We start from the raw sequence: 20918 nt of genomic DNA on the forward strand, positions 1-20918 counted from the left end.
AGCATTTAGGAGGCATGTACGAAATAATAACTGGGGACTCTTTATCCCTTCTCAGTGTCTATCCTGAGAGATTTGTACTTTCCTTTTCTTTAATAAATCCTATTCACTTGCTACCATGGGTGTCTGCGTGTTCATGACGTTCATTTTTCAGCTCTGTGAACAAGAACTCGGATTCTCCTTTCATCTTTTGGGGGCTCGTCCAGGATCCTTCAACACCTATGTCAAGTCTAGGCAATGGCTGATTCCACTCCTCCTTTTGGGACCATCTTATGGAACTGGGTATCAACTTTCACCTGGTAGAAACCCCTGGTCCTGAATGGAAGTCTTACTTTGCTCATATTGTTTTTTTGGCCCTTGTATTCTAAATTGTCTCTCTCGCTTTGTAATGTCTCACATTGAAGCTATCAAGCTTCAAATGGTTACAGAAATAGAGCCTAAGATGACATACCAAGGTTCACTAGATCATCCCAGTGGTGAAGATCTAATTGTCATCCCTTCATGATGCCCCTACACAGCTTGGAGAAGCCAGATTGGTCACTGCCCCTTTCTCCATAATGGCATTGAGAGTCTCCATCTCTAGAGGTGGGGATTGAGGTAGAAACTCCTAGGCAGTCAGTGTAGGGCTCTGAGACCTCGGTCTTGTTTTCAATAAACATCTCACTCCGTTAGCCTAAATTCTGTCCTGAATTCTTGGAATGCGTCCTTTTGTTGTTCAGTCGCTCAGGCATGTCTCTTTGTGACCCCATGGACAGCAGCACTCCAGGCTTCCCTGTCCTTCACCATCTCCCATAGTTTGCTCAAACTCATGTCCGTTGAGTTGGTGATGCCTTCCAACCATCTCATCCTCTGTCATTCCCTTCTCCTCCTGCGTTCAGGGTCTTTTTCAGTGAGTCGGTTCTTTGCATCACGTGGCCAAAGTACTGGACCTTCCAGCTTCAGCATCAGTCCTTCCAATAAATATTCAGGGTTGATTTCCTTTAGGATTGACTGGTTTGATCTCTTTGCTTTCCAAGAGACTCTCAAGAGTCTTCTCCAGCACCACAGTTCAAAGGCATCAATTCTTCAGAACTAAGCTTTTTTTATTGTCCAACTCTCACGTCTGTACATGACTACTGGAAAGGCCATAGCCTTGACTATATGGACCTTTGTAGGCAAAGTGATTTCTCTGCTTTTTAGTATGCTGTCTAGGGTTGTCACTGCTTTTCAATGTGTCTTTGGCCTGATAAATGATCAGCAATCAGATCCAGGGAAGCAACCAAAAATGTAATTAATACTAGTAAAGATATAAAACTGCTATAATCCCCACCTTTTGGGGGACTCTTTACCCCCCTCAGTGTCCATGCTGAGAGCTTTGTACTTTCCTTCTCTTTAATAAATTCCTATTCACTTGTCAAAAAATTTAAAAAGAAAAAGAAAGAAACAATTATTGAATGGCTAAGGCCACTGAGAAGAGACTCTTGAGAGTCCCCTGGACCACAAGGAGATCCAACCAGTCAATCCTAAAGCAAATAAGTCCTAAATATTCATTGGAAGGACTGATGCTGAAGCTGAAACTCCAATACTTTGGCCACCTGATGTGAAGAACTGACTCACTGGAAAAGACCCTGATGCTGGGAAAGACTGAAGGCCGGAGGAGAAGGGGACAACAGAGGATGAGATGGTTGGATGGCATCATGGACTTGATGAAAATGAGTTTGAGCAAACTCCGGGAGTTGGTGATGGACAGGGAAGCCTGGTGTGCTACAGTCCATGGGGTCACAAAGAGTCAGACACGACTGAGCGACTGAAGGCCACTGAAGCCTCACATTAAATGCCAAGCTTTTTACAATGCCAATCTCATGAAACTCCAGCTCTTAAGTAAATCTTTTCCCTAACACCTGCAGACTCCAAATATCTCACCTCTTACTTCTAAGTGAAACCTGGACTCCCCACCGCTCGCCTGCAGCCTGCCAAGCAAAGCCTTGCCTCACATCCAACAGGCACACGGGCCACAGGGGTCATTCCCACTGTTCACCCCACCCTGGCCCAGCAGGTTCTGCAGCACCATCTTCTCTCATCCTCAGTCCGCCTCTCCTGGCTCTTCCTTTCCTCCTCGCAGAACTAACCTGAGACTCTCTGCCAAGAAGCTCCTGCCAGGATGAATGAGCAGAGAGGGCGCGGCAGCCAAGTTTTCTGTGCTTCTGTTTCTTTCATGTCTCTGCGTCCCTGTCCCCTCCACATGGAACCCAGTCCAGGCAGTTCTGCTGAAGAACTGACAACGTGGTCATCAGCCTTCACAACTCAGCTGCTAGATGCCACTATTTTCCTCATTACAGACTGAAGTCAGAGAGATGCTAAGCCAGTTCCTGAGAGGACAGAGTAGACGGAGAATTACTCTCCCAGGTTTCGCTCTATAAACTTCTATGTGGCTTGAATTTTAACAACTTTAATGATAAAATAAGGAATCTCCTTTGCCCTCTTGGCTTTCTACCATTCACACCCTGACAACCTTCCACTGCGGGTTCATCCAGCATAGCTCTTCTTTTTGACCCTAAGCTACAGAGACTGCTGGACAAGGTCGGGAAATGGAGCAACTACTCTGGTCTCCAGCGTGGTTCCACAACCTTCCCTTGAGCTCTAACTTCCCCTCAGAGCTGTTACAAAAGCTCCCTAACTCCTACTCTGTGCCTCAAAAGACCTCACCTCCCACTCATTTTCTCCGTGTCTATTTTTCTTTTCCGACTCAAGCCCAGGCTTCTCTACATGCTGGCACTGGTATTTCCCTTCATCCTGGTTTCCCCCTCACCCAATCATACACACATCCTCACATCACTTCCGTCTGTGACCCTCTCTCTCATTTCCTTCAGGGACCACCTTCTTGAAGAGTGGGGCTCCCTCACAGCTCACTGGGCTCCCACCCAGTCCTCAGCCCCTACAGACTGGCTGCCATTCTGCACAACTGGCTCTCGAAGGTCATGACCTCAAATTTGCCCTACTGTCAAATGCAGAGGCCTCTTCTCTGTTGTGTGCACCACTGGCTGCCCCCAAAGTTCTCTCCTCCTGTTCCATCTGATCCCCAGTTGGCTTCTGTCATCTCTTGCTTCTTCTACAAAAGAGCTTAAGGCTCTCCTGTGACCTCCATCCTTCTCAGGACACACGAGTACCCTTGTTAACCTTCTTGAACTGAACCTCAGCTCTAAGGAAAGCTCCCAAATCCATGTCTGCAAGCCTGCACTGGCAGCGAGCTTCCTGACTGTTGTCCTCCTGCTTAGGTACAGGTACCCCAAGCTCAGCGCACAAGGTCTGTCTCCTCATGGAACCTGCTCAGTTCCTCGACTTTCTACCTCAAGGGCAAGGTGGGCGTGGCTTCCTCGAGCTCTCAGCTGCCAGGCCTCAGCCATCCTCAGCCCCTCCCCAGCTGTGTTTCCACAGCCAGTCAGCTGACATCCATCACCATGGTGACCCTCCCATCTCCCCTCCTTTCCACTTCCAAGGCTGTTTCTAGTTCTGTGGCTTCTTTTCTCGACAACTGCCAACAGCATTTTCCCTTTTCTATTAATCTCAGTGAGTGTCCACTCACATGCAGGCTGTGATGTCTGCCCAGCCCAGCCCTTCTTGTACTCCAGCCCCTCACAGACACTGACTTATAGGAAATGGCCTGTGTGGATACCACCTTGGCTCCCAGCCAGTGCCTGCCATCAAATGGCTTTCCCCACCCCACCGTGGGCGACTCAGTGACTTCAGACAGACAAGAGTAAAGAGTGCATGGCTGCCCTCCTCCCGGCCCCGCTCCTCGTAAGTAGACCCACCTGGCCAACTCAACACGTCTCACACGGTGCCTTCACAAAGAGCTCAGTTACTTTCGGTGAAAGAATCTTTCCAGCCAAATAAAGATGACAGCAGAAAGTGATAAACAGCTTTATTTCTGTGTCCTGGTTTCTTCGAGGTTTCGCTAACAACTTTGATCCCTGTACTGGTGAGCATGTCAATAGTCACAAATACATCACCTTGGGGAGGAAACAAGCAGGGTTTTTTTTTTTTTTTTTCCTATAACCCACTGGACACACCAGGAAGGTGGCCAGCTCCCTGATCCTGTCTCTCCTTTTTCTCCTGGTGTCTCTGGTCCCACGGGAAGGGTCCAATCGGGAGGCTAAATTTGAGCACTACTCTCCTGTTACTTCCTCCTCAGCCCTGGATCCCTCTTGGGGAAAAAAGAAGAATGATAATTCCCTTTTCCTGGTTCCAAATGGAGGATCTTAACTGCAGCCAGTGTTTCAAAACCAAAACCAAACCAAATAAAACATCTGCAAAGCAGTGCTGGGCCTGGCTGTTTCCCACTGGCTCTCATTTTCTCTGCCACACTGTCGTTTCGGGAGGTCTTCCCTAAAGTGCCACTGTGACTTGTCTCATCTTTCAAAATGGGGATCAGATAGAAGAATTAACCAAAACTAGCAGAGAACAAAATCGAACTTCGTGAAAACTGCCTTAGACTGAACTCCAGTGAGATGGACATCAACAGTACTCGCATCCCAACCACCCAATTTCTGTGCCTAGTCCCAATCTCTGCCCACACCTCTGTCTGCAATGCTCAGGCATCACAGTCCCTTCGGGGCAAAGCTCCATGTAGAAGAAGGCTGGACGCTTTAGGAGGGCTGCACCTGCTTGGGCTCATCTGCTGACAACCTGGGCTGGCACTGGGGGCACCACCACGTGAGCCTCTGGAAGCCCCCTGGGGGCCCCAGGGACTCTTTCACCACCTGGTGCCCAGCAGGGCACTGCTCCTTCTGGTAGATCTGCGTGTGCTGCTGTGTGCCCTGGAATTTGCCCTGCAGCCAGTCTGCACTGAAGGCCACCACATGGTCCACGAGGGCCTCGAGGCGTGGAAGACCCAGGAGGGAGCCTGGAGAAAGCGGGTGGATCCTGGCTCTGAACAGGGCCTCGTTCTTAATGATGTTCCCTGCAAGAAGGTGGGGAGGGGACGAGGGAAGGCAAAAGGACACGTCCATAAGAAAAGCTGGCCACAGAATTAATTAAACGGAGCAAAGCTAGCATAAGGAGCGCCTCAGGAGGAACCATGCGTCCTCGGGGCTCTCAAGGGAGTCCCTGCCCTGAGCTGGTCACCCCATTTGCAAAGGATTTGCTAACACCCATCTGGTGGATCACAGTCCACAGAGTTGCAAAGAGCTGGACACAATTGAGGACTTAGCATGCACATACCCCAGAGGTGGTTGTAAAGATGAAGTGACATAAAACTCACACGTGGCCCATGTTATAGCAAAGAGATTAACAAAAAGGGCTTGGATCTGAGTGCCTGGCTGTGAATCCTGGCCCAACCAGACCCAGCTACCTGACCCTACCGAGTTCCCTGCCCTCCTTCAGCTTCTGTCTCCTTCTCTCTAAAACGGGGGTGGGTTACCTGGTTTTCGTGGGCATAAAATGGACACATACAAACAAATGCTGAGCACTATGCTGGTATGTGGAGAGTAATAATAAATACTAGCTGCTATTATTATTTAAAATGTCAAGCTTAATGCCTGAAATATAGAAAGTGTTCAGAAGGTGTTATTTTTTGCAATTTTTAAAAATATTTACTTATTTTTAATTGATGACTGCTTTACAATATTGGTTTGATTAGAAGGCGTTATTTTATTATTTTTCTACTCCTGTCTCATCTGCTGTGAAGTCAACTTTGACCTTTCCTTTCAGAATCAGTAAGTTTCTTCAAAATGTCCCAACAGTGTATTTTCTTTAACCTCCACTAGGCATTTATCACAGTCTATCTTAAGTTCCAGGAAGTTGAGTCCAAGTCTGCTGGGTTATTAACACTCTCCTCCAGGAGAGACAGTGGCTTAGTGGCAGGCAGACGTTTAGCATGTGTGGAGCGATGGATGGGTGAAAAGACTGCTCTTTCCAAGCACTTCACAGTCAGACAAAATTTCTAATTCACCGGTGGACTACCTGATTCATATCTCAGCTGAGCCCTTAGAGCAAAGGGTCTTTTGCTTTAATTTTTTCATCTGAATGAAGGAAAACTGGTAAGTGGCCATCCTGCAGAAGAGCAGTAAGGATGGACCCGTGTGCCTGGCAAGGTGGAGTCAGTCACCTGAAAAACGTCAGCTGTTATGATTACTGTCTGCACTAGCAGCTAGCTGTAGAGTATTTCTCTTGCTAAATTACCCTAAACACTGCTCTTAGAAGTCCGTGACAATTAAAAACTAAATTTTTTTTTTTTAAAAAAAGGATGGAGATGTGACCCCTGCTCTCTAGAAGGTCACACTCCAGGAGGCTGCCAGGCCAACTATGACTAACAATATAATCAGGGTAGGAGACAGGTCAGAAAAGCCTGATCTACTCCCTCATTTTAAAAAACAGGGAAGGGACTTTCTGTGGTTGCCCCGTGGTTAAGATGCTGCACTTCCAATGCGGGGGGCGTGGGTTCGATCCCTGGTCAGACAACTACGACACCACGTGCCACAAGGCAAAAAAAAAAGAGAGGGAAGCAGAGCCAAGGAGCCCTGACAGGTGCGGTGGGTCCCAGTGTCCCACCTCCCGGACAAGGGACTTTCTCACTAGGTCCGTCAGGCGGCCCACCCTCTGCCATCAGCCGTACCTAAGCCTGAGAAGTATCGCTGGTCCAACAGCGTATAGCAGACGGGCAGCTCCCGGCCCAGAGCCTCCAGGGCCTGTCCTCGGTGGAACTTTTCCGACAAGATGTCAGAGGTGGGACTGACCACAGGGGAAGAGAAGCGCCATGCCATCTGACAGTTATAGAAGGCCAGGAAGCCGCTCCCGCTGAAATGCAGGACCAGCCTGGGAAGAGAGGAGAGGCCACAGTGCACAGGGTGATGCCAGAAGCATCTGGTCCTACATGCACACACGGCTCCCACTCCACGCAGGACAAACCTGGGGAAGCTCAGGTCCCGCAGGACAAAAAGGATGGCTCTGCCAGAACTGTCAAACTCTCACAGCCAAATGGAGTAATTAAAAGAAAACATATATACTCTCCTTTTTCCTTATCAAAACAATACTTAGACGACAACTTGGGACGTACAGAAGAGTCTCAAGTTCAGGAGGCGTGGCTACGGCACAAAGCAGGGCTTGTTAGGAAGGAGGGCAGAGAGCCGATGCTAGGGAGGCACCTCTCCCATCCTGGGCAAGATCACACTCACTCCCCTGGGCTTCCTGAATTGCAGGCACAGAGGAGAAATCTCCATGAACCCCGATAAGCAACAGTGGGTCACTCTGTGAGGGGAGAGACTCAGCCTGCAGCTGGACTCCAAGACTCATGCATCTTATGTGAAAGTTAAGGGACAATTTGAGAGGAACAGGATTCAGAAAAACACCTATGCATGGTATCTGAGGTAATTACTCAAGGAAAAATACATCCCAAATGGAAACGAAATCAGCAGGATTCAAGGTGGAGGAAGATGGAAAGGATGGATGAAGAGACCAGCACAGGACCCTGCAACATCTCCTGTGTGATCTGAGGCCTACAGGCATGGCAGAGCACCTGAGACTGTGAACCAAACGTGAGGCAAGGAGGCGCCCAACAAAGGACACCCTTCATACGTTTTTAATATCACTTAATTATACATAACTAACAATTGAGTTAATTAGCAATCTGGAACTAAAATTCTAAACTAGCTCAGCAGACACAGAAGATGGGGTAGAAATGACAGAAAAGGATAGAAGTAGAAATACCAATATTTTAAAAGTCTCAACTAGGAGGGAGGGGTGGCAAGAGAGTGAGTGAAACACCAGTGTTAATAATAAGGGAGAAGATTATTAATTTAATGCTATCAAAAAAATTGATAGCTATTAACCCAGGGGGGGGAAAACAGGTATCATTTAAAGATAAGATTACCACCAATAGGATGAAGATGAATAGCAGTACTTCCAAATTAACAGGGGCTTAAAAAAAAGGGGGGGGGAGAAAAGAAACGTGATAAATCCTGATAAATCCAACAGAAGAAAACAAGGGACAGTAAGACTGCAAATGAAAGAAAATCCAAACAGCCTAGTTACCCAATTTCAAAACAAGGAGTTTCAGTTTGAGTTTAAAGAGATACAAAAGCCTACTATTCACTGTTGATAACAAACATACCTAAAAAAAGTGAAAAAAAAAAAAAAAGAACTTATAAACAAGTGGAAAAAAAAAAGTACAGGGAGTGAGCCAACCAAACATGAAACAGCACTGTTAATATCAAGAGAAACAGAATTAGGGCTAAAGGCAGACAGAGGGAACGGGATTATTTAATAATGAAGCTCCAAAGAAACTGTGAGAGTCAGGGACCCTGATGTCCGCGACCCAGGGCAGCAAAACAAAGCCACTAAAGTGCTTAGAGAGACAAAGAGAAACTATAAAAACACAACTACTGTTAGGGATTTCAATGCTCCTCTTCCCAAGTTTGGCATATTAAATAAGCAAAAAATAAGCAATAACGGAGAAAATCTGAGCGATCAAAACAACTACCTGTTCTTAACATTTACAGAGTGTTTTACTTTTTTTGTTTGGTTGGTTTTTATCAGAATGTTTTACTTTTAGTGAACATTTTATCTTCATTTATGTATATATAATGTAAGCAAAGATCAATTATGTGTTTGGCTGCAAACTTTGATGCCAAAAGTAGAAAACGTACAGGCTGTTGTCCTGATCATAATCCAACAAAAAAATTAAAAACAATGACCCCAAACACTCAAAGAAAGTAGATATAACTCAGGCCATGTTCGTTGGGAAAATTATCCCTGCTCTCCAAGCTCCCAGGTGGTTCCCGTCCCTCTCCTGGTGTAGACCACAGTCTCCCTGCCATCACAGTGGCCAGGGAAGTGGGTTCTCTCTCCCAGAAATGGGCTGCCAGAGGGCAGGTGGAGACCACCGAGCGTGCCTGCAGAGCCTGGCCCAGGCAAAGCCCAGAGACCCTGCACAGTCACAGACAGTCACAGCCCATGGCCTACTCGACCATGCCTCACCTGGGAATAGGGTCCCTCCAGTCACCCCTCTTGTTTGCCTTCTTCGCTCTGGAGAACTCGTTCACCCAAATGCTGCCAAACAAACCAAAGCTGACCTGCAGCCACCTCTCAGCACCTCCTGCAGGGGTGTCTCCCCCCAAACACTGCAGACCATCGTCTCCACTGGGGACAGCACTGTCTCCTCCCGGGGACCGGGAGGACGGGTCAGAGGCTTCCTGATGGTGCCTGGCTTTGTCCTTTTGCTCTCCTTTTCGCAGAGGCTCTGACAGTGGGGAATTGCGGAGGGACACAGTTTCTTCATCTGGATCAAATCTAAGGAATAATTTCTTTCCGTGGACCTAGAAAAAGATGAACATGATCTAAGGCTTGGTATAGAATTATCTGTGTCTTCCCAAAATTCATATGTTGAATTCTACCCTCAATATGATAGTGTCTGGAGGTGGGGCCTCCAGGAGATGATCAGGTCATGGGGACAGAGCCCTCCTACATGGGATTAGTGCCCTTATAAAAGAGACTGCAGAGGGCGCCCCCACCCCTTCCTCCACATGAGGACACAGCAAGACAGCTGTCTACAAACCAGGAAGTTGGTCCTCATTAGACAGTGAATCTGCTGACACCTTCACCTTGGACTTCCCAAGCTCCAGACTGTGAGAAATAAATGTCTGTTGCTTATAAGCCACCTGCTATGAGGTATTCTGTTACTGCAGTCCACAAAGACTGAGCCTTTTAGACCCAGAGAGGGGAAGACAGGAAGAGGTGCATCCAGCCATTTATCCTAATATAAATGTCTCCCCTCCTGCCTCTTCTATGAAGCTTTCGCAGCTTGAGTATTCGGGACTTGCCTTTTGCTTTTTGCTCCAGTCATATGAGCACTTAGTATACAGTTTTCAAAATGATTAGAAGCAAGCGGAACAATCGTATTAGCAATGAAAGAGATGCACGCTGGATGCAGAGCCACTCTAGAATGCCCAAGAGGAAATGCTTCCAATTTTTTCATGGATGAGCCAGTCTTCTGAGTCTATCATGAAAAATTATTTTCTATGAGCCAGCTCTGTGACAGCAGGTGCTAAGATGCAGGCCTCTGGGATCCAGAGACAAAGGGACATTCAAACAGTGTGGACAAAGAGTACAAGTGCTCTCGTGCAGACCTGGAGGTTAGAGGGCTTGGGCTCCAGTCTCTGTCCCTTGCCAGCCTATGTCAGCTTGGGCTAACCACTCTCCCTTCCCTGAGCGCCTCCTGCAAATGCAGAAAACACATGTGAAGGTCTAGCAGACCTCTCACAGACATCTTTCAGTTCTAACTGAGGTTTTAGAGCCTGGGATGTATGTGTAAGACAGACAGAGAGAAAGGAAAGAGAGAGAGAAGGGCAAGGTGGAAGATAGACAACTAGTATTTACTGAGTGCCTATTATGTGCCAGGCATAAAATCTACTTAACTCAATTTTAACTGGTAGGTGGTTTACCCCATTTTACAACTCAAGCAGACACTGGAGCTGAGATGTTGAGTACCCTGCTTAGGAGCACACAGCTAAGAAGCAGCAGAGCTCATCAGTTTCTCTACCATCAATGACTATAAGTCTCCTAAGTACCAGACACTCAGTTAAGTGCTAGGAACAATAATGCTGAGGCCACAGCCCCTGTCCTGTTTATTTGTCTCCTCCAATCAAAAGGCAGGACAAATTCAGGAATGAGGGGCCAACAGGAGGACATATAAGGTCCCCTGGAAGCACATCAGGGTCTCTCCCCCAACCCAGACCAGGTAGAACAGGAGGTTAGAGGGCTTGGGCTCCAAAGGATGTGATGGCAAGGCTGAATCCAAAGGAGACTAGGAATTACCATGGTAACATGAAGGTACAGGAATGGGGGTGGAGTAGGGAGAAAAAGGAAGATCAGCATGTCAAACCATGAGCAAGAAGGCTGTGAAAGGAGCTCCAAATAGTTCAACATGACTGGGGAGAAATCTAAGGCAGGGTGAGCTGCAGGCCAGAGGGGAAGGCATGAATCAGACTGGCAAGCAGCCACATGAGCACTTTAGGGAATACTGACTGATGTTGAGGGCAAAGATGAGCCAGGCTGAAACCCAGAACAAAAGGCCACGCTCAATTCTCCACCAATTAAAAAGTAAATTAAAAAAACATTTTTTTAAGGCTATGCTCTTTCCTCACCCCCTTGCTGGCCCCAGAGAATTACATACTGATCCCAACCAAAGGTGCACAGTGGACTCAGCTAGAGTCACCAGAATCACTTCAGACCCTGAATGTGAATATCCAGCTCATGCACAGTTCCATGGGCCACTGTGCCACTGACCTGAGGCTGAGAAACGTCAGAGGAGGAGTTGCATGGAGTCCCAGCGTGGCTACCCTCAGGAAAAAGGAAATAACAGCATGGAAAGTCTTAAGAGAAACTGAGGGGAGGGACAAGCTGTGTTGATGGAGCTGGCTCACTGTGGTGAGGTGTGGAATGAACCTGCTGGAAGACGGTGAACGCACCTGGGTATCCTGCAGCCAGAGGGACTGGAAACTTGTGGGGTTTAGCTTCTTGCTGCTGCCTCCTGTCTTGACCACCTGCTGCCCCACAAAGGGGGAGACCAGATGGTGAAACTTCCTCACCAACGGCCCCTCTGGCATCCCTGCAGGCAGAAACAGGGAAAGAGGCTGCTGGCTTAGCTGTTTTCTCCATCATTTCTGGTGGGTTCCAAGCTTTCAAGTCGCCACTGTTTTTGCCATCAACTTTAAGAGCATATACAGCCAAAAAGGGAATGTGGTTGGGGAGGGAGGTGGTCAGATGAAAGAGAAACCCCAGGAATTCCCTGGTGGTGCAGTGGATAAGAATCCCCCTGCCAATGCAGGACACATGGGTTCGATCCCTGGTCTGGGAGGCTCCCATAGGCCACGGAGCATATGTGAATCCTGTGAATCACAACTACTGAGCCCCAGAGCTGCAACTACTAATGTACGAGTGCCTAGAACCTGTACTCTGTAACAAGAGAAGCTCCGGCTCACTGCAAATAGAGAAAGCCCACGCAGAGCAAGGACCCAGCACAGCCAAAAAAATAATAAAAATAAATATGTCCCCCAAAAATTTTTAAAAAGAAAGTCCAGCTGCAGCAGGGTGTAAGCCAGTTTCCCAAGGATGGTTGCCTCATCCAGACTCTCACCTTTCTCCAGGCAGCACCAACAACACGCCAGGCACCACGCGACAAGCGCCCTCCACTGTGACCCTGCGGCCTGAACAGGAGCCAGCCCTTGTTAACTTTTTTCCTGGACTGCGCCCCTAACTCCTCTCCATGTTTTCTCTGTCCTTCTCCGTCTGCCTTCCCAAATCATCCCAGCCCACTGCTGGTACTTTGTCTCCCCTTTCAGTGGAGAGATGGCTGGGACAGAGAAAGCTGTAAGGGACACAGACATAGATGCCGATTCAGCCTGCCCGGACTGTCCTGCTGGCAGGAGCACTGTGTATGCGACCACCACCCAGAAGAGTGACAAGGAAAGTGACAAGTCTCAGGGTCATGTCAGGTCAGATCAGGGAGAGGCCACATCCAGCTTAACTAGAGAAAATTACCCCTGGTAACTGAGAAACAGCTGGGGTTTCATGTTAACCCTGATGTAGGTCACCTGGGACCCCCACCTCTTCCTGCCCCAAATCATCGCACTCCACTGGGGCCTTGTGTGGGGGGCATTCACATGTTTGAGTCTAAGTGCTCAGCACCTCAGCTTCTAAGACACTGAAGGCATCCCCCCCACTATTATACTACTTATTCACCGGCTTCCTCAACTGCACAAGCCTGCAAATGATGATGAAAACCCAAGGAACTAAGCAGCTTCCCGGCATGGTGGTAGCTACTGCATTTCAGTAACTCTGAAAAGAATTTAAAAAAATCTCAGAATGGGCGTGCCTCTTACAATCCATGTTTTCTCGCTGTTTAATTAGTACCACATTCCAAAACATTAACGTGTATTGTTATTTTGATGGTGCTTTAGACTCACTAAAATGTAGTGTGGTTGCCCCTAATCAGACCTTCAAGACACTCGACAGAGTATCCTGACAAACCTGCACGACTGCAGGGAGACCGGCTGCAGTTAAGTCGACCTGAACTTCTGCCAGCTCTCAGCCCTAGTCCTCTCCAACAGACGAAGCTTCTGGAAAAGCTCCCACCTGAAATGCATCGGATCCTTAAGATCTTGCGACACAAGGGCATGTGTTTTTTAGGTTTACTTATGGAGATGGAGCTTCCCTGGTGGCTCAGACGGTAAAGCGTCTGCCTGCAGTGCAGGAGACCCGGGTTCGATCCCTGGGTTGGGAAGATTCCCTGGAGAAGGAAATGGCAACCCACTCCAGTACTCTTGCCTGGAAAATTCCATGTACTGAGGAGCCTGGTAGGCTACAGTCCATGGGATCGCAAAGAGTCGGACGCGACTGAGCGACTTCACTTCACTTTATGGAGATGGAAAGCTGGGCTCAGTTACAGCCTTAAGAGACAAGAAGCCAAAGGGACACCGGTTCCAAGGGGACACCCCGGACACCCCGCCCACCCTCAGCCCCTCCCCCGAACGGTGAACCGCGCGGCTTGTGGACCACAAAGAAAGGAGGAGAGGAAGGGGCGTCGCCGGCGTCCCCTTTCCTCTGCAGATCGACCCGCCCCCCTCGCCACCCCTCCCCCACTCCCCAGAAGTCTAAAATGGCTGCCTTCCCCCACGCCTCCTCCGGCTGACGTGCGGGAGAGGCGGGTGCAAAGACGGAGCAGAGGCTCACTGCAGGAGCGTGAGGGTGGGGGGTGGGGTGGGGGAGGCGGTAGGTTAAAAAGCGGTAAACAGCCGAAAAGAAAGAAAAATTCCACCCGGGGTACGGGTTCTCATGAGGTATGCTTCTAAAATGTTCAGTAACTGAGTTTTCATGCGGTTAACAGGTGATGAGGGTAAAGCTGGGAAAGCCCTGCATTTCCAGCTGCGGGTGGGGAGGCCGCTACCCGCGCAGGTCCTGCGACGCCGCTGGTGGGGCTCGCGGCTGGACTCACCGGCTCTGGGCCCCGAGACCCCGGGACCTCAAGGGCCCGCACGCAGGCTCGGGGAGAGGCGGACGCGAGGCGGGGGACCAGGACGCGTAGGGCGAGGCTCCGCCCTCGGGGGTGGGGCCGCTCGGGGCTCCGCCCCCTGCTGAGCGTAGGAGGCGGGGCTCATGCCCGGGGTGGTTGCGGTTCCGGGCTCCTCAGTCCAAACAGGTGCAGTGAAAGAGCTGGGGGTCCTGAACCACATCGAGGAGGTTCCATGTGTCTCCAGGGGCACCTGGGAAACCTGGAGGGCGGAGAGTGAGGCTCCAGGCAGGGGTCTCTTCCAGTTGTCCCTTTCTTTGGACTTGTGACCGTCGATTGTGAGCCGTATTCCCCAGTGGTTCTAGGACCTCCTCTCAGCGTGTCTCAGTTGCAGAATTTGGAACCAAGGATTCTCCCCAGCTTTTGAAGAGAAGTTAAAAGACTTCATCTTGGAGTGGTACCTAGACCCAGGTTGTGCGGGGTTTCCAGCTCTTAGGTTTCGGGGGAGTGGCGGGGGTGGGCTGTAATAAATGTCCAGATTCTGGAGTCAGATTTGAATCCTGGTTCTGCCTGTAGTGGTTCTATACTAAGCAAGCTACTTAAAATCCTTGGGCTGAGGAATTCCAAGGCTGGCCGTCCAGCCTTATGCGGTGCGGGTTCGATCCCTGCTCAGGGAGTTAAGATCCCACATGCCTCGCAGCCAAAAAGCCATAACATAAAATAGAAACAATATATTGTAACAAATTCAATAAAGTGTTTTAAAATGATCCATGTTAAAAAAATATATATCTAAGAAAGTCCATCTCTATCTTCTTCATGTGTAAAACGTACTTATAAGGATTTCGGAAAACTTGAATAAGTATATACAGCTGCTAGAGTGTCTGACGTGCAGGACTGCTCAATAAGTGGCAGGTACTATTTAAAGTCGAATTTCTGGGCTGGTCTCAGATGGAATGTTCGAAAATCAGGCTGTTGCATTCTGGAGGCCACAAGAGAGAGAACGCTGGCGCCCCCACATGGTGAGTGTGTTAACTGCAAGGGCGGTAACCTTTATGCCTACTGAGAGTGGGTGCTCAGGAAGCACCCCTCTTCATGCCGGCTCTGTGACCTTGGGTGAGTTTTTTGTTTTGATGATGGTGGGACAAAAAGGTTTGCACCAAATGATCTCTCAGATCCCCTCATGATCTGTAAGTGCATCAGACATGGTCTCCCAATCCAGGTATCCTTGTTTCTAGCTGGGTTGTTTTCCTTCCATTTGACTCTCCCTAACCAAACTTCACTTTCACTTTTCACTTTCACGCATTGGAGAAGGAAATCGCAACCCACTCCAGTATTCTTGCCTGGAGAATCCCAGGGACCGGGGAGCCTGGTGGGCTGCTGTCTATGGGGTCGCACAGAGTCGGACACGACTGAAGTGACTTAGCAGCAGTAGCAACCAAATTACTTTGGCCACCTCATGCGAAGAGTTGACTCACTGGGAAAGACCCTGATGCTGGGAGGGACTAGGGGCAGGAGGAGAAGGGGACGACAGAGGATGCGATGGCTTGATGGCATCACCGACTCGATGCACATGAGTTTGAGTCAACTCCGGGAGTTGGTGATGGACAGAGGAGGCCTGGCGTGCTGCGATTCATGGGGTTGCAAAGAGTTGGACCCGACTGAGTGACTGAACTGAACTGAACCAGCTACTGGAAGGAAACCTTAGCTATACTATCCCCATTCTTTAGCAGCTTGTGTCTTGTACTCCCACAGACCCCAGACTCTAATCCTCCTGTAAGGAAGGGGCTACCAGGAATTCCTCACACTTCCCCTTGTGTGATCTGGTAGTACTTGTCAGCAGAGGTGAGCAGTTATGCTTTTTGTTCTTTAAAAATTGAAGTGTAATTTATATGTGGTTATGGTTTTGATCTAAAGTGAGGAGAAACCCAATAACTATGCAGGCAAAATAATTTCAAAACATGGGCACTATTGCAGGGGTAGGGTGAAATGAGGAAACTAGCTGTGGTCAGGCTGGAAGCCACATTAAGGAATTCTGCAAGGATGTCATTGAGGGGGGCTGGACCAGAAGACTTCCTGAAAGTGTTTCCAGGTCACATCCCTACAGCGAAGTCTGGGGATTCTTTGAATAACGAAGCGACAATGTTACATTCTAAAGCACATTAGCTGGCATCACTCATTGCTTTGTTTGGTAGAGAACAACAATCCTATTTAGGATTCTGTTATTTCAGTCTTACCGTTTTTGTCCAGCATCCCAGCCCCAAAGTCTTAAGAACCGTACAAGTAATGAAATTTTCATTTCATGAGTTGTAAAGGAAAGGGACAGAGGAACGAAAAATCTAAATGGTTCACATCTCTAATTACAACCCATTTCATTGGACTAAACCTCTTACAGCAGGGACTAAACCTATCTTAAAAGAGAAGCAGCACCAGAGACTACAATATCTTTGTGGTAAGAGGGGTCTATTGGTATTGTTCACTGGTATCACTTACTAGTATTGAACTTCATCTGGATGAACTCCTTGCTGTCAGAGATCCAGTGATTTGGAAACTGAAACCACCCAGTGATTTGAAGTTCAGGTGCATCTGGTTAGAAATCTATGCGGTCATGTTTATTGCTCAGGTGAAGCAGGGCCACCACAGCTGTAAGACAGAAGGCAGTCACCACACAGCTCGGGGATGCAGTGTGAGTGTGTGTTGTGGGGGGCAATGGGGGTTCTCATTTATCAGCCTTCACTGGAGATGCTCCCTCTTTGGATCCTTCTGAAGACCTCCTGACACCACCTCTAAGTCAGGGCCTAAGAGCACCAGCAGGCACCTTACAGGATTTTTCTGTGTCTTCTGTTCCTGTGAACCCAGAGCACAGCTGTATGTGGTTGCCCCTCTCTCTGTACAGCTGAGCCCACAATTTCCCAGGCTTCAGCCAGTGTTCTAGCCATGCACAGACCCAAAAAAAACTGGACTTTGAGAACCTCGGTCTGCTTTAGTGCCATCTTGGCACTCCTTGTCACTGATGCCTTTTTTTTTTTTTTAACTTTATTTTACTTTACAGTACTGTATAGGTTTTGCCATACATTGACATGAATCCAGCACGGGTGTATATGCGTTCCCAAACATGAACCCCCGTCACTGATGCCTTTTTGCAAATTGGACTGCTGCAGCTACTGGAGGGGAGATAATAATCGCACAGGAGCCAGGGTGGCACAGAGCAGCTGTGCTCCCAGGAGGCTACGAACAGAGGCTCAGTTACTGAACAGAAAGGAACAGTGTCCAGGGCCCGGAGTCCCCAGGAGCACAGATTCCACTTCCCGGGCTACACTTGGAAGCTCTGAGCCTCGTCCTTGGTTCTGCAAAGATACCTATTTGTGTTGTTAAGGATGGGGGCCTGTCTGTGTTCCAGCTTCAAGCAAAGCAAGGATGCAATCTGAAGAGTAGTCTCCAATGTCAGAAAATGATTTTAAAAACTGAAAACCAGTCACCTCCACTCCACCAGCAGCTTGCCAAATGACCAAATTTCTTGTGCACTAGTGTCCACATCAGTAAGTTCTGGGGGCTTGGAAGAGGGGGCATCAAATAACCCCCAGCCCAGGTCTAATTGGTGCACGTTCAGTGAATATAAATTCATGTTCACTACTCTCATCCCAAGCCAAACATCTGGGGTGAAGCACAAAATCATGGCTAAATCTGCTGCTGCTGCTGCTGCTAAATTGCTTCAGTCATGTCCAACTCTGCAGCCCCATAGACGGCAGCCCACCGGGCTCCCCCATCCCTGGGATTCTCTAGGCAAGAATACTGTAGTGGGTTGCCATTTCTTTCTCCAATCCATGAAAGTGAAAAGTCAAAGTGAAGTCACTCAGTCATGTCTGACTATTTACCCCCTAAAGGTATCGAAAAGTCAAATATTAAGGACTGATGCTCCTGAGTGTTAAAATGATTTGATCTGCACTTCAAAATTTTTGTCATAGTGAGGGGTGAGCCTGAAAGGGACCGTGAGGGATGTCTCAGCCTGAACAGGGGCTGCACTCACCGTATTAGGGCAGAGACTTATTCTAAAGACACCATCGTCGTGAGTCCATCTCCCACCCCCACCTCCCCATCCTTCTTCTAGCCACTTTCCAACCATCTGGGAACTGCCTCCTTTCAAATATCCTGATTGGTAGCAACTTGACCTCCTCTTGACCTCCTGGGGCCTCCCTGGTGGCTCAGATGGTAAAAGAACCTGCCTGCAATGCAGGAGACCCAGGTTGGGAAGATCCCCTGGAGAAGGGAATGGCAACCCACTCCAGTACTCTTGCCTGGAGAATTCTATGGACAGAGGAGCCTGACAGGCTACAGACATTGGGGTCACAAAAAGTTGGACACAACTGAGCAACTAACATTATTACTGACCTCTTCTAAGGATACATTTGATTTGAAAAATCAACCCAGTCTGGTGAGCAAGGAGGATGAAATAAAGCTGGATTTTACCATCTGGGGTGAAGCACAAGTTATGACCATATAAGGAATGAGGTCAATCTTCTGGAACTGTGTGTGAAGGTATATATATATATCCATCCTCTGAAAGCCATTCCTAAAGGGAAGTGGCAAAAATGTTTTCAGCCAAGACTTCATCATCAGAAAACACATCTTCCCCAAGGCTAATATAAATCCTGGTAGGTTTATTTTTGCTTTTGAATCTTTTTTGCTACTCTTTGCCAGAGTTATCAATTACTCATCTTTCTGGATGGTAGATGCATTGAATAGCTTTGGCTATTTCATAGCCAGTTTAAAGGCTTTTCCAATTTTATATCGAATGCTTGTTATAGTTTTTTATCCTCACTTGCTCAAAAAATAATGCGGGTGCTGTGAAGGGTCAAAGACCTTCAGTTACCAACTGGGTATAAGCCATCTGAGAGGCAGGAAGCTGTTACCAACAGTTCTGAGTGGGAGCGGATTTGCCTGTCTGGGTTCTTTTCCACAAACCTTAGAGTCACCCCCCTCAACCCCACTCCACTTTTAAGATGAAGCAAGTAAGCAAGTCTGTAAGCCTAAGTGAAGACAAAATGGACAAAGGAAAGGTTTTTCCCCTCCTCTCCTACTGGTATGGAACCCTTGGGGGGCTTGTTTGGATTAAACCATAATGGAGAAGATGGCAAACAACTCAGTGTGACCCTCCAGTACATAGTGTAAAAAAAGGTGGACTGGTGAGTACTACCTCGAAGCTCTCCTTCACACTTCAGCTACCAGTGTTTGCCAGCAGCTCTAGAAACGGCCCCCTTCCTGGGGCAGCAACTTCTAAAAGGCCACAGAACTTCAGTTAAGGGCTGGTTCAACCCGCCCTAGGAAACCAAACCTAGAGATTACCTGTCGAGTCACAGACTAGTCAGTAGCAGGGCTCGGATGCATGTCCTTGTCACTAACCCCCGGCACCTACAGAGGAAGTCTCGGCCAACTGCCAAAGGGAATAGACAGAGAAGTGATTCAGCAAAGGGGCCTCGGTGGCTCAGGATTGCTTTGCAAGGGGCAGCAGTGAACCTCTTAGAAAACACCGCGGAGGGAGGAGGAGAAGGGAAAGAGGAATACAGATAAATTTATTAGTTAAATACTGATTTTACAGCCATTTCACCTTAAGACAACGTTAGCAGTTTTGTGGGTTAGGGAAGGGTATACAAGGGGTGGGGGGCGGCTTTCGTAAAAGAAAGCCGATGTAAATGATGATTAAAACAGATCTTGGGTTTAAAGATAACCCTGCTACCGCCGGGAGGATTGCGGGGCGGGGGCTGGGTGTTTGTGGAGTAGCACAGAGGAAGGCCAGTCAGCTACACTCTGCGGGCAGCCAGGGCGCGGAAGGCAGCAACTTCGCGAGCCCCGGGTCACGGGTAGAAGGGTAGAGATAGGATCGCCGAGAGGAGGCCGATTGCCGAACCGAGGGAGCGGCAGGCGCCCCCTCGCGCCCTTGTATCTTCTCTCATCGCTCTTTCTTCCATGAGTTGTGTTGTGTTTGTTTAAATATATATTGGAAAATCACTAGCATTTTTGCCTCCTGGACAGACGCCTTCTGCTGGAGAAAGGACGCGGGTGCAGGTAGCGCGCGCCCCTCAGATGGACTCGGCCCGCAGCCCAGGCAACAGGTGCGTTTCCAGGGAACCACAGCGCATCCGCAAGTTCCAGGCCGACAACTCCGCCCCACGCAGCGCAGCCCCAGCCTGGTTGGGGGAGGCCGTCCACCAGACATCCTGTCCAGACGGATCTCAAGTCTTAGATGACTGCTAGTCAAATTCGCTTCAGCAGCAGAACCTTTTTTGTTCTTAGGAACCCCCCTGAGCGTGATCGGGCGGAAGCAGGATTCGGGGACTAGTTCAAACTGCAGGCTGAGCAGAATCACCGAGAGCAGCGGAGGGGCGTTTCTTTGCAGAGGCCTCGAGGAGGGCAGGGGTGAAGAGAAGGAGCGATTTGAGCCGAGGAAGGAACTTGCAGGGAGATGAGGTTGCCAGGTAGCGAGTTTGCGGAAGCCACTCTCCCCACGCAGCATCTGGTAACACTGGCCCTACACGCAGTGTTTCTGGAGTCAAGATTCAATATGAGGGATGCGGGCGCACTGAGCCCGAAGGGGAGTGTTGGCCGAGGGCAGGACCGGCCGCGGGGCGGTCCAACAACAGATGCCCGCTCTACCTGCCCTGGGATCCCCGGTGCCCGCAGCACCGTGGAAAGGCCACCAGCTTGGGTGCAGTGGTGGAAACAGGGGAGAAGGACTTCTCGTCTCTTGTCGGGGGTGATGGGGCAGGAAAATGAGAAAAGTCTGCAGCTCCGTGGGAGGGGCTGAGGTGTGCTCCTAGTGAAGGGGGTGGTGGGCTCCTCCTGATCAGAGTCTGAGCTCTCCAGTCCCCCATCTTAAAAAGGTACGCGCTAAAATCCCCTAAGCAAATCATTGACTTCAAGTTTCTTCCCAGTTGTTGTCTGGAGT

At 48.9% G+C, this 20918-nt stretch overlaps 1 protein-coding gene across 2 annotated transcripts; it reads right to left on the reverse strand.

The window, feature by feature from the left end:
- Window positions 1-3912: 3912 nt before the first annotated feature.
- NEIL2 (nei like DNA glycosylase 2) lies at window positions 3913-14041 on the reverse strand. Of its 2 annotated transcripts, none has more exons than XM_052644996.1 (5): window positions 13964-14041; window positions 11439-11578; window positions 8950-9287; window positions 6590-6789; window positions 3913-4936 (listed from the first exon to the last, which is right to left on the reverse strand). In XM_052644996.1, exons 2-5 carry the CDS (start codon window positions 11574-11576, stop codon window positions 4623-4625), a joined length of 990 nt encoding a protein of 329 aa, XP_052500956.1. In that variant the 5' UTR covers window positions 11577-11578; window positions 13964-14041; the 3' UTR covers window positions 3913-4622. The 2 variants fall into 2 exon arrangements, with proteins under 2 accessions (XP_052500956.1, XP_052500955.1); XM_052644995.1 differs by lacking the exon at window positions 13964-14041 and adding an exon at window positions 13000-13056.
- Between the last annotated feature and the right edge of the window lie 6877 nt (window positions 14042-20918).

Source organism: Budorcas taxicolor, chromosome 8, assembly GCF_023091745.1.
Source record: "Budorcas taxicolor isolate Tak-1 chromosome 8, Takin1.1, whole genome shotgun sequence".
NCBI lineage: Eukaryota > Metazoa > Chordata > Mammalia > Artiodactyla > Bovidae > Budorcas > Budorcas taxicolor.

What these genes read in the sequence shown, in the direction of transcription:
- NEIL2 (XM_052644996.1), bottom strand. Translation starts at nt 11,576, where the DNA reads ATGCCAGAGGGGCCGTTGGTGAGGAAGTTTCACCATCTGGTCTCCCCC. An exon ending in TCTGGCTGCAGGATACCCAG is followed by an intron (nt 9,288 to 11,438) that starts GTGCGTTCACCG and finishes ATCTTTTTCTAG; the next exon opens with GTCCACGGAAAGAAATTATT. An exon ending in TGGAGGGACCCTATTCCCAG is followed by an intron (nt 6,790 to 8,949) that starts GTGAGGCATGGT and finishes CTCTCTTCCCAG; the next exon opens with GCTGGTCCTGCATTTCAGCG.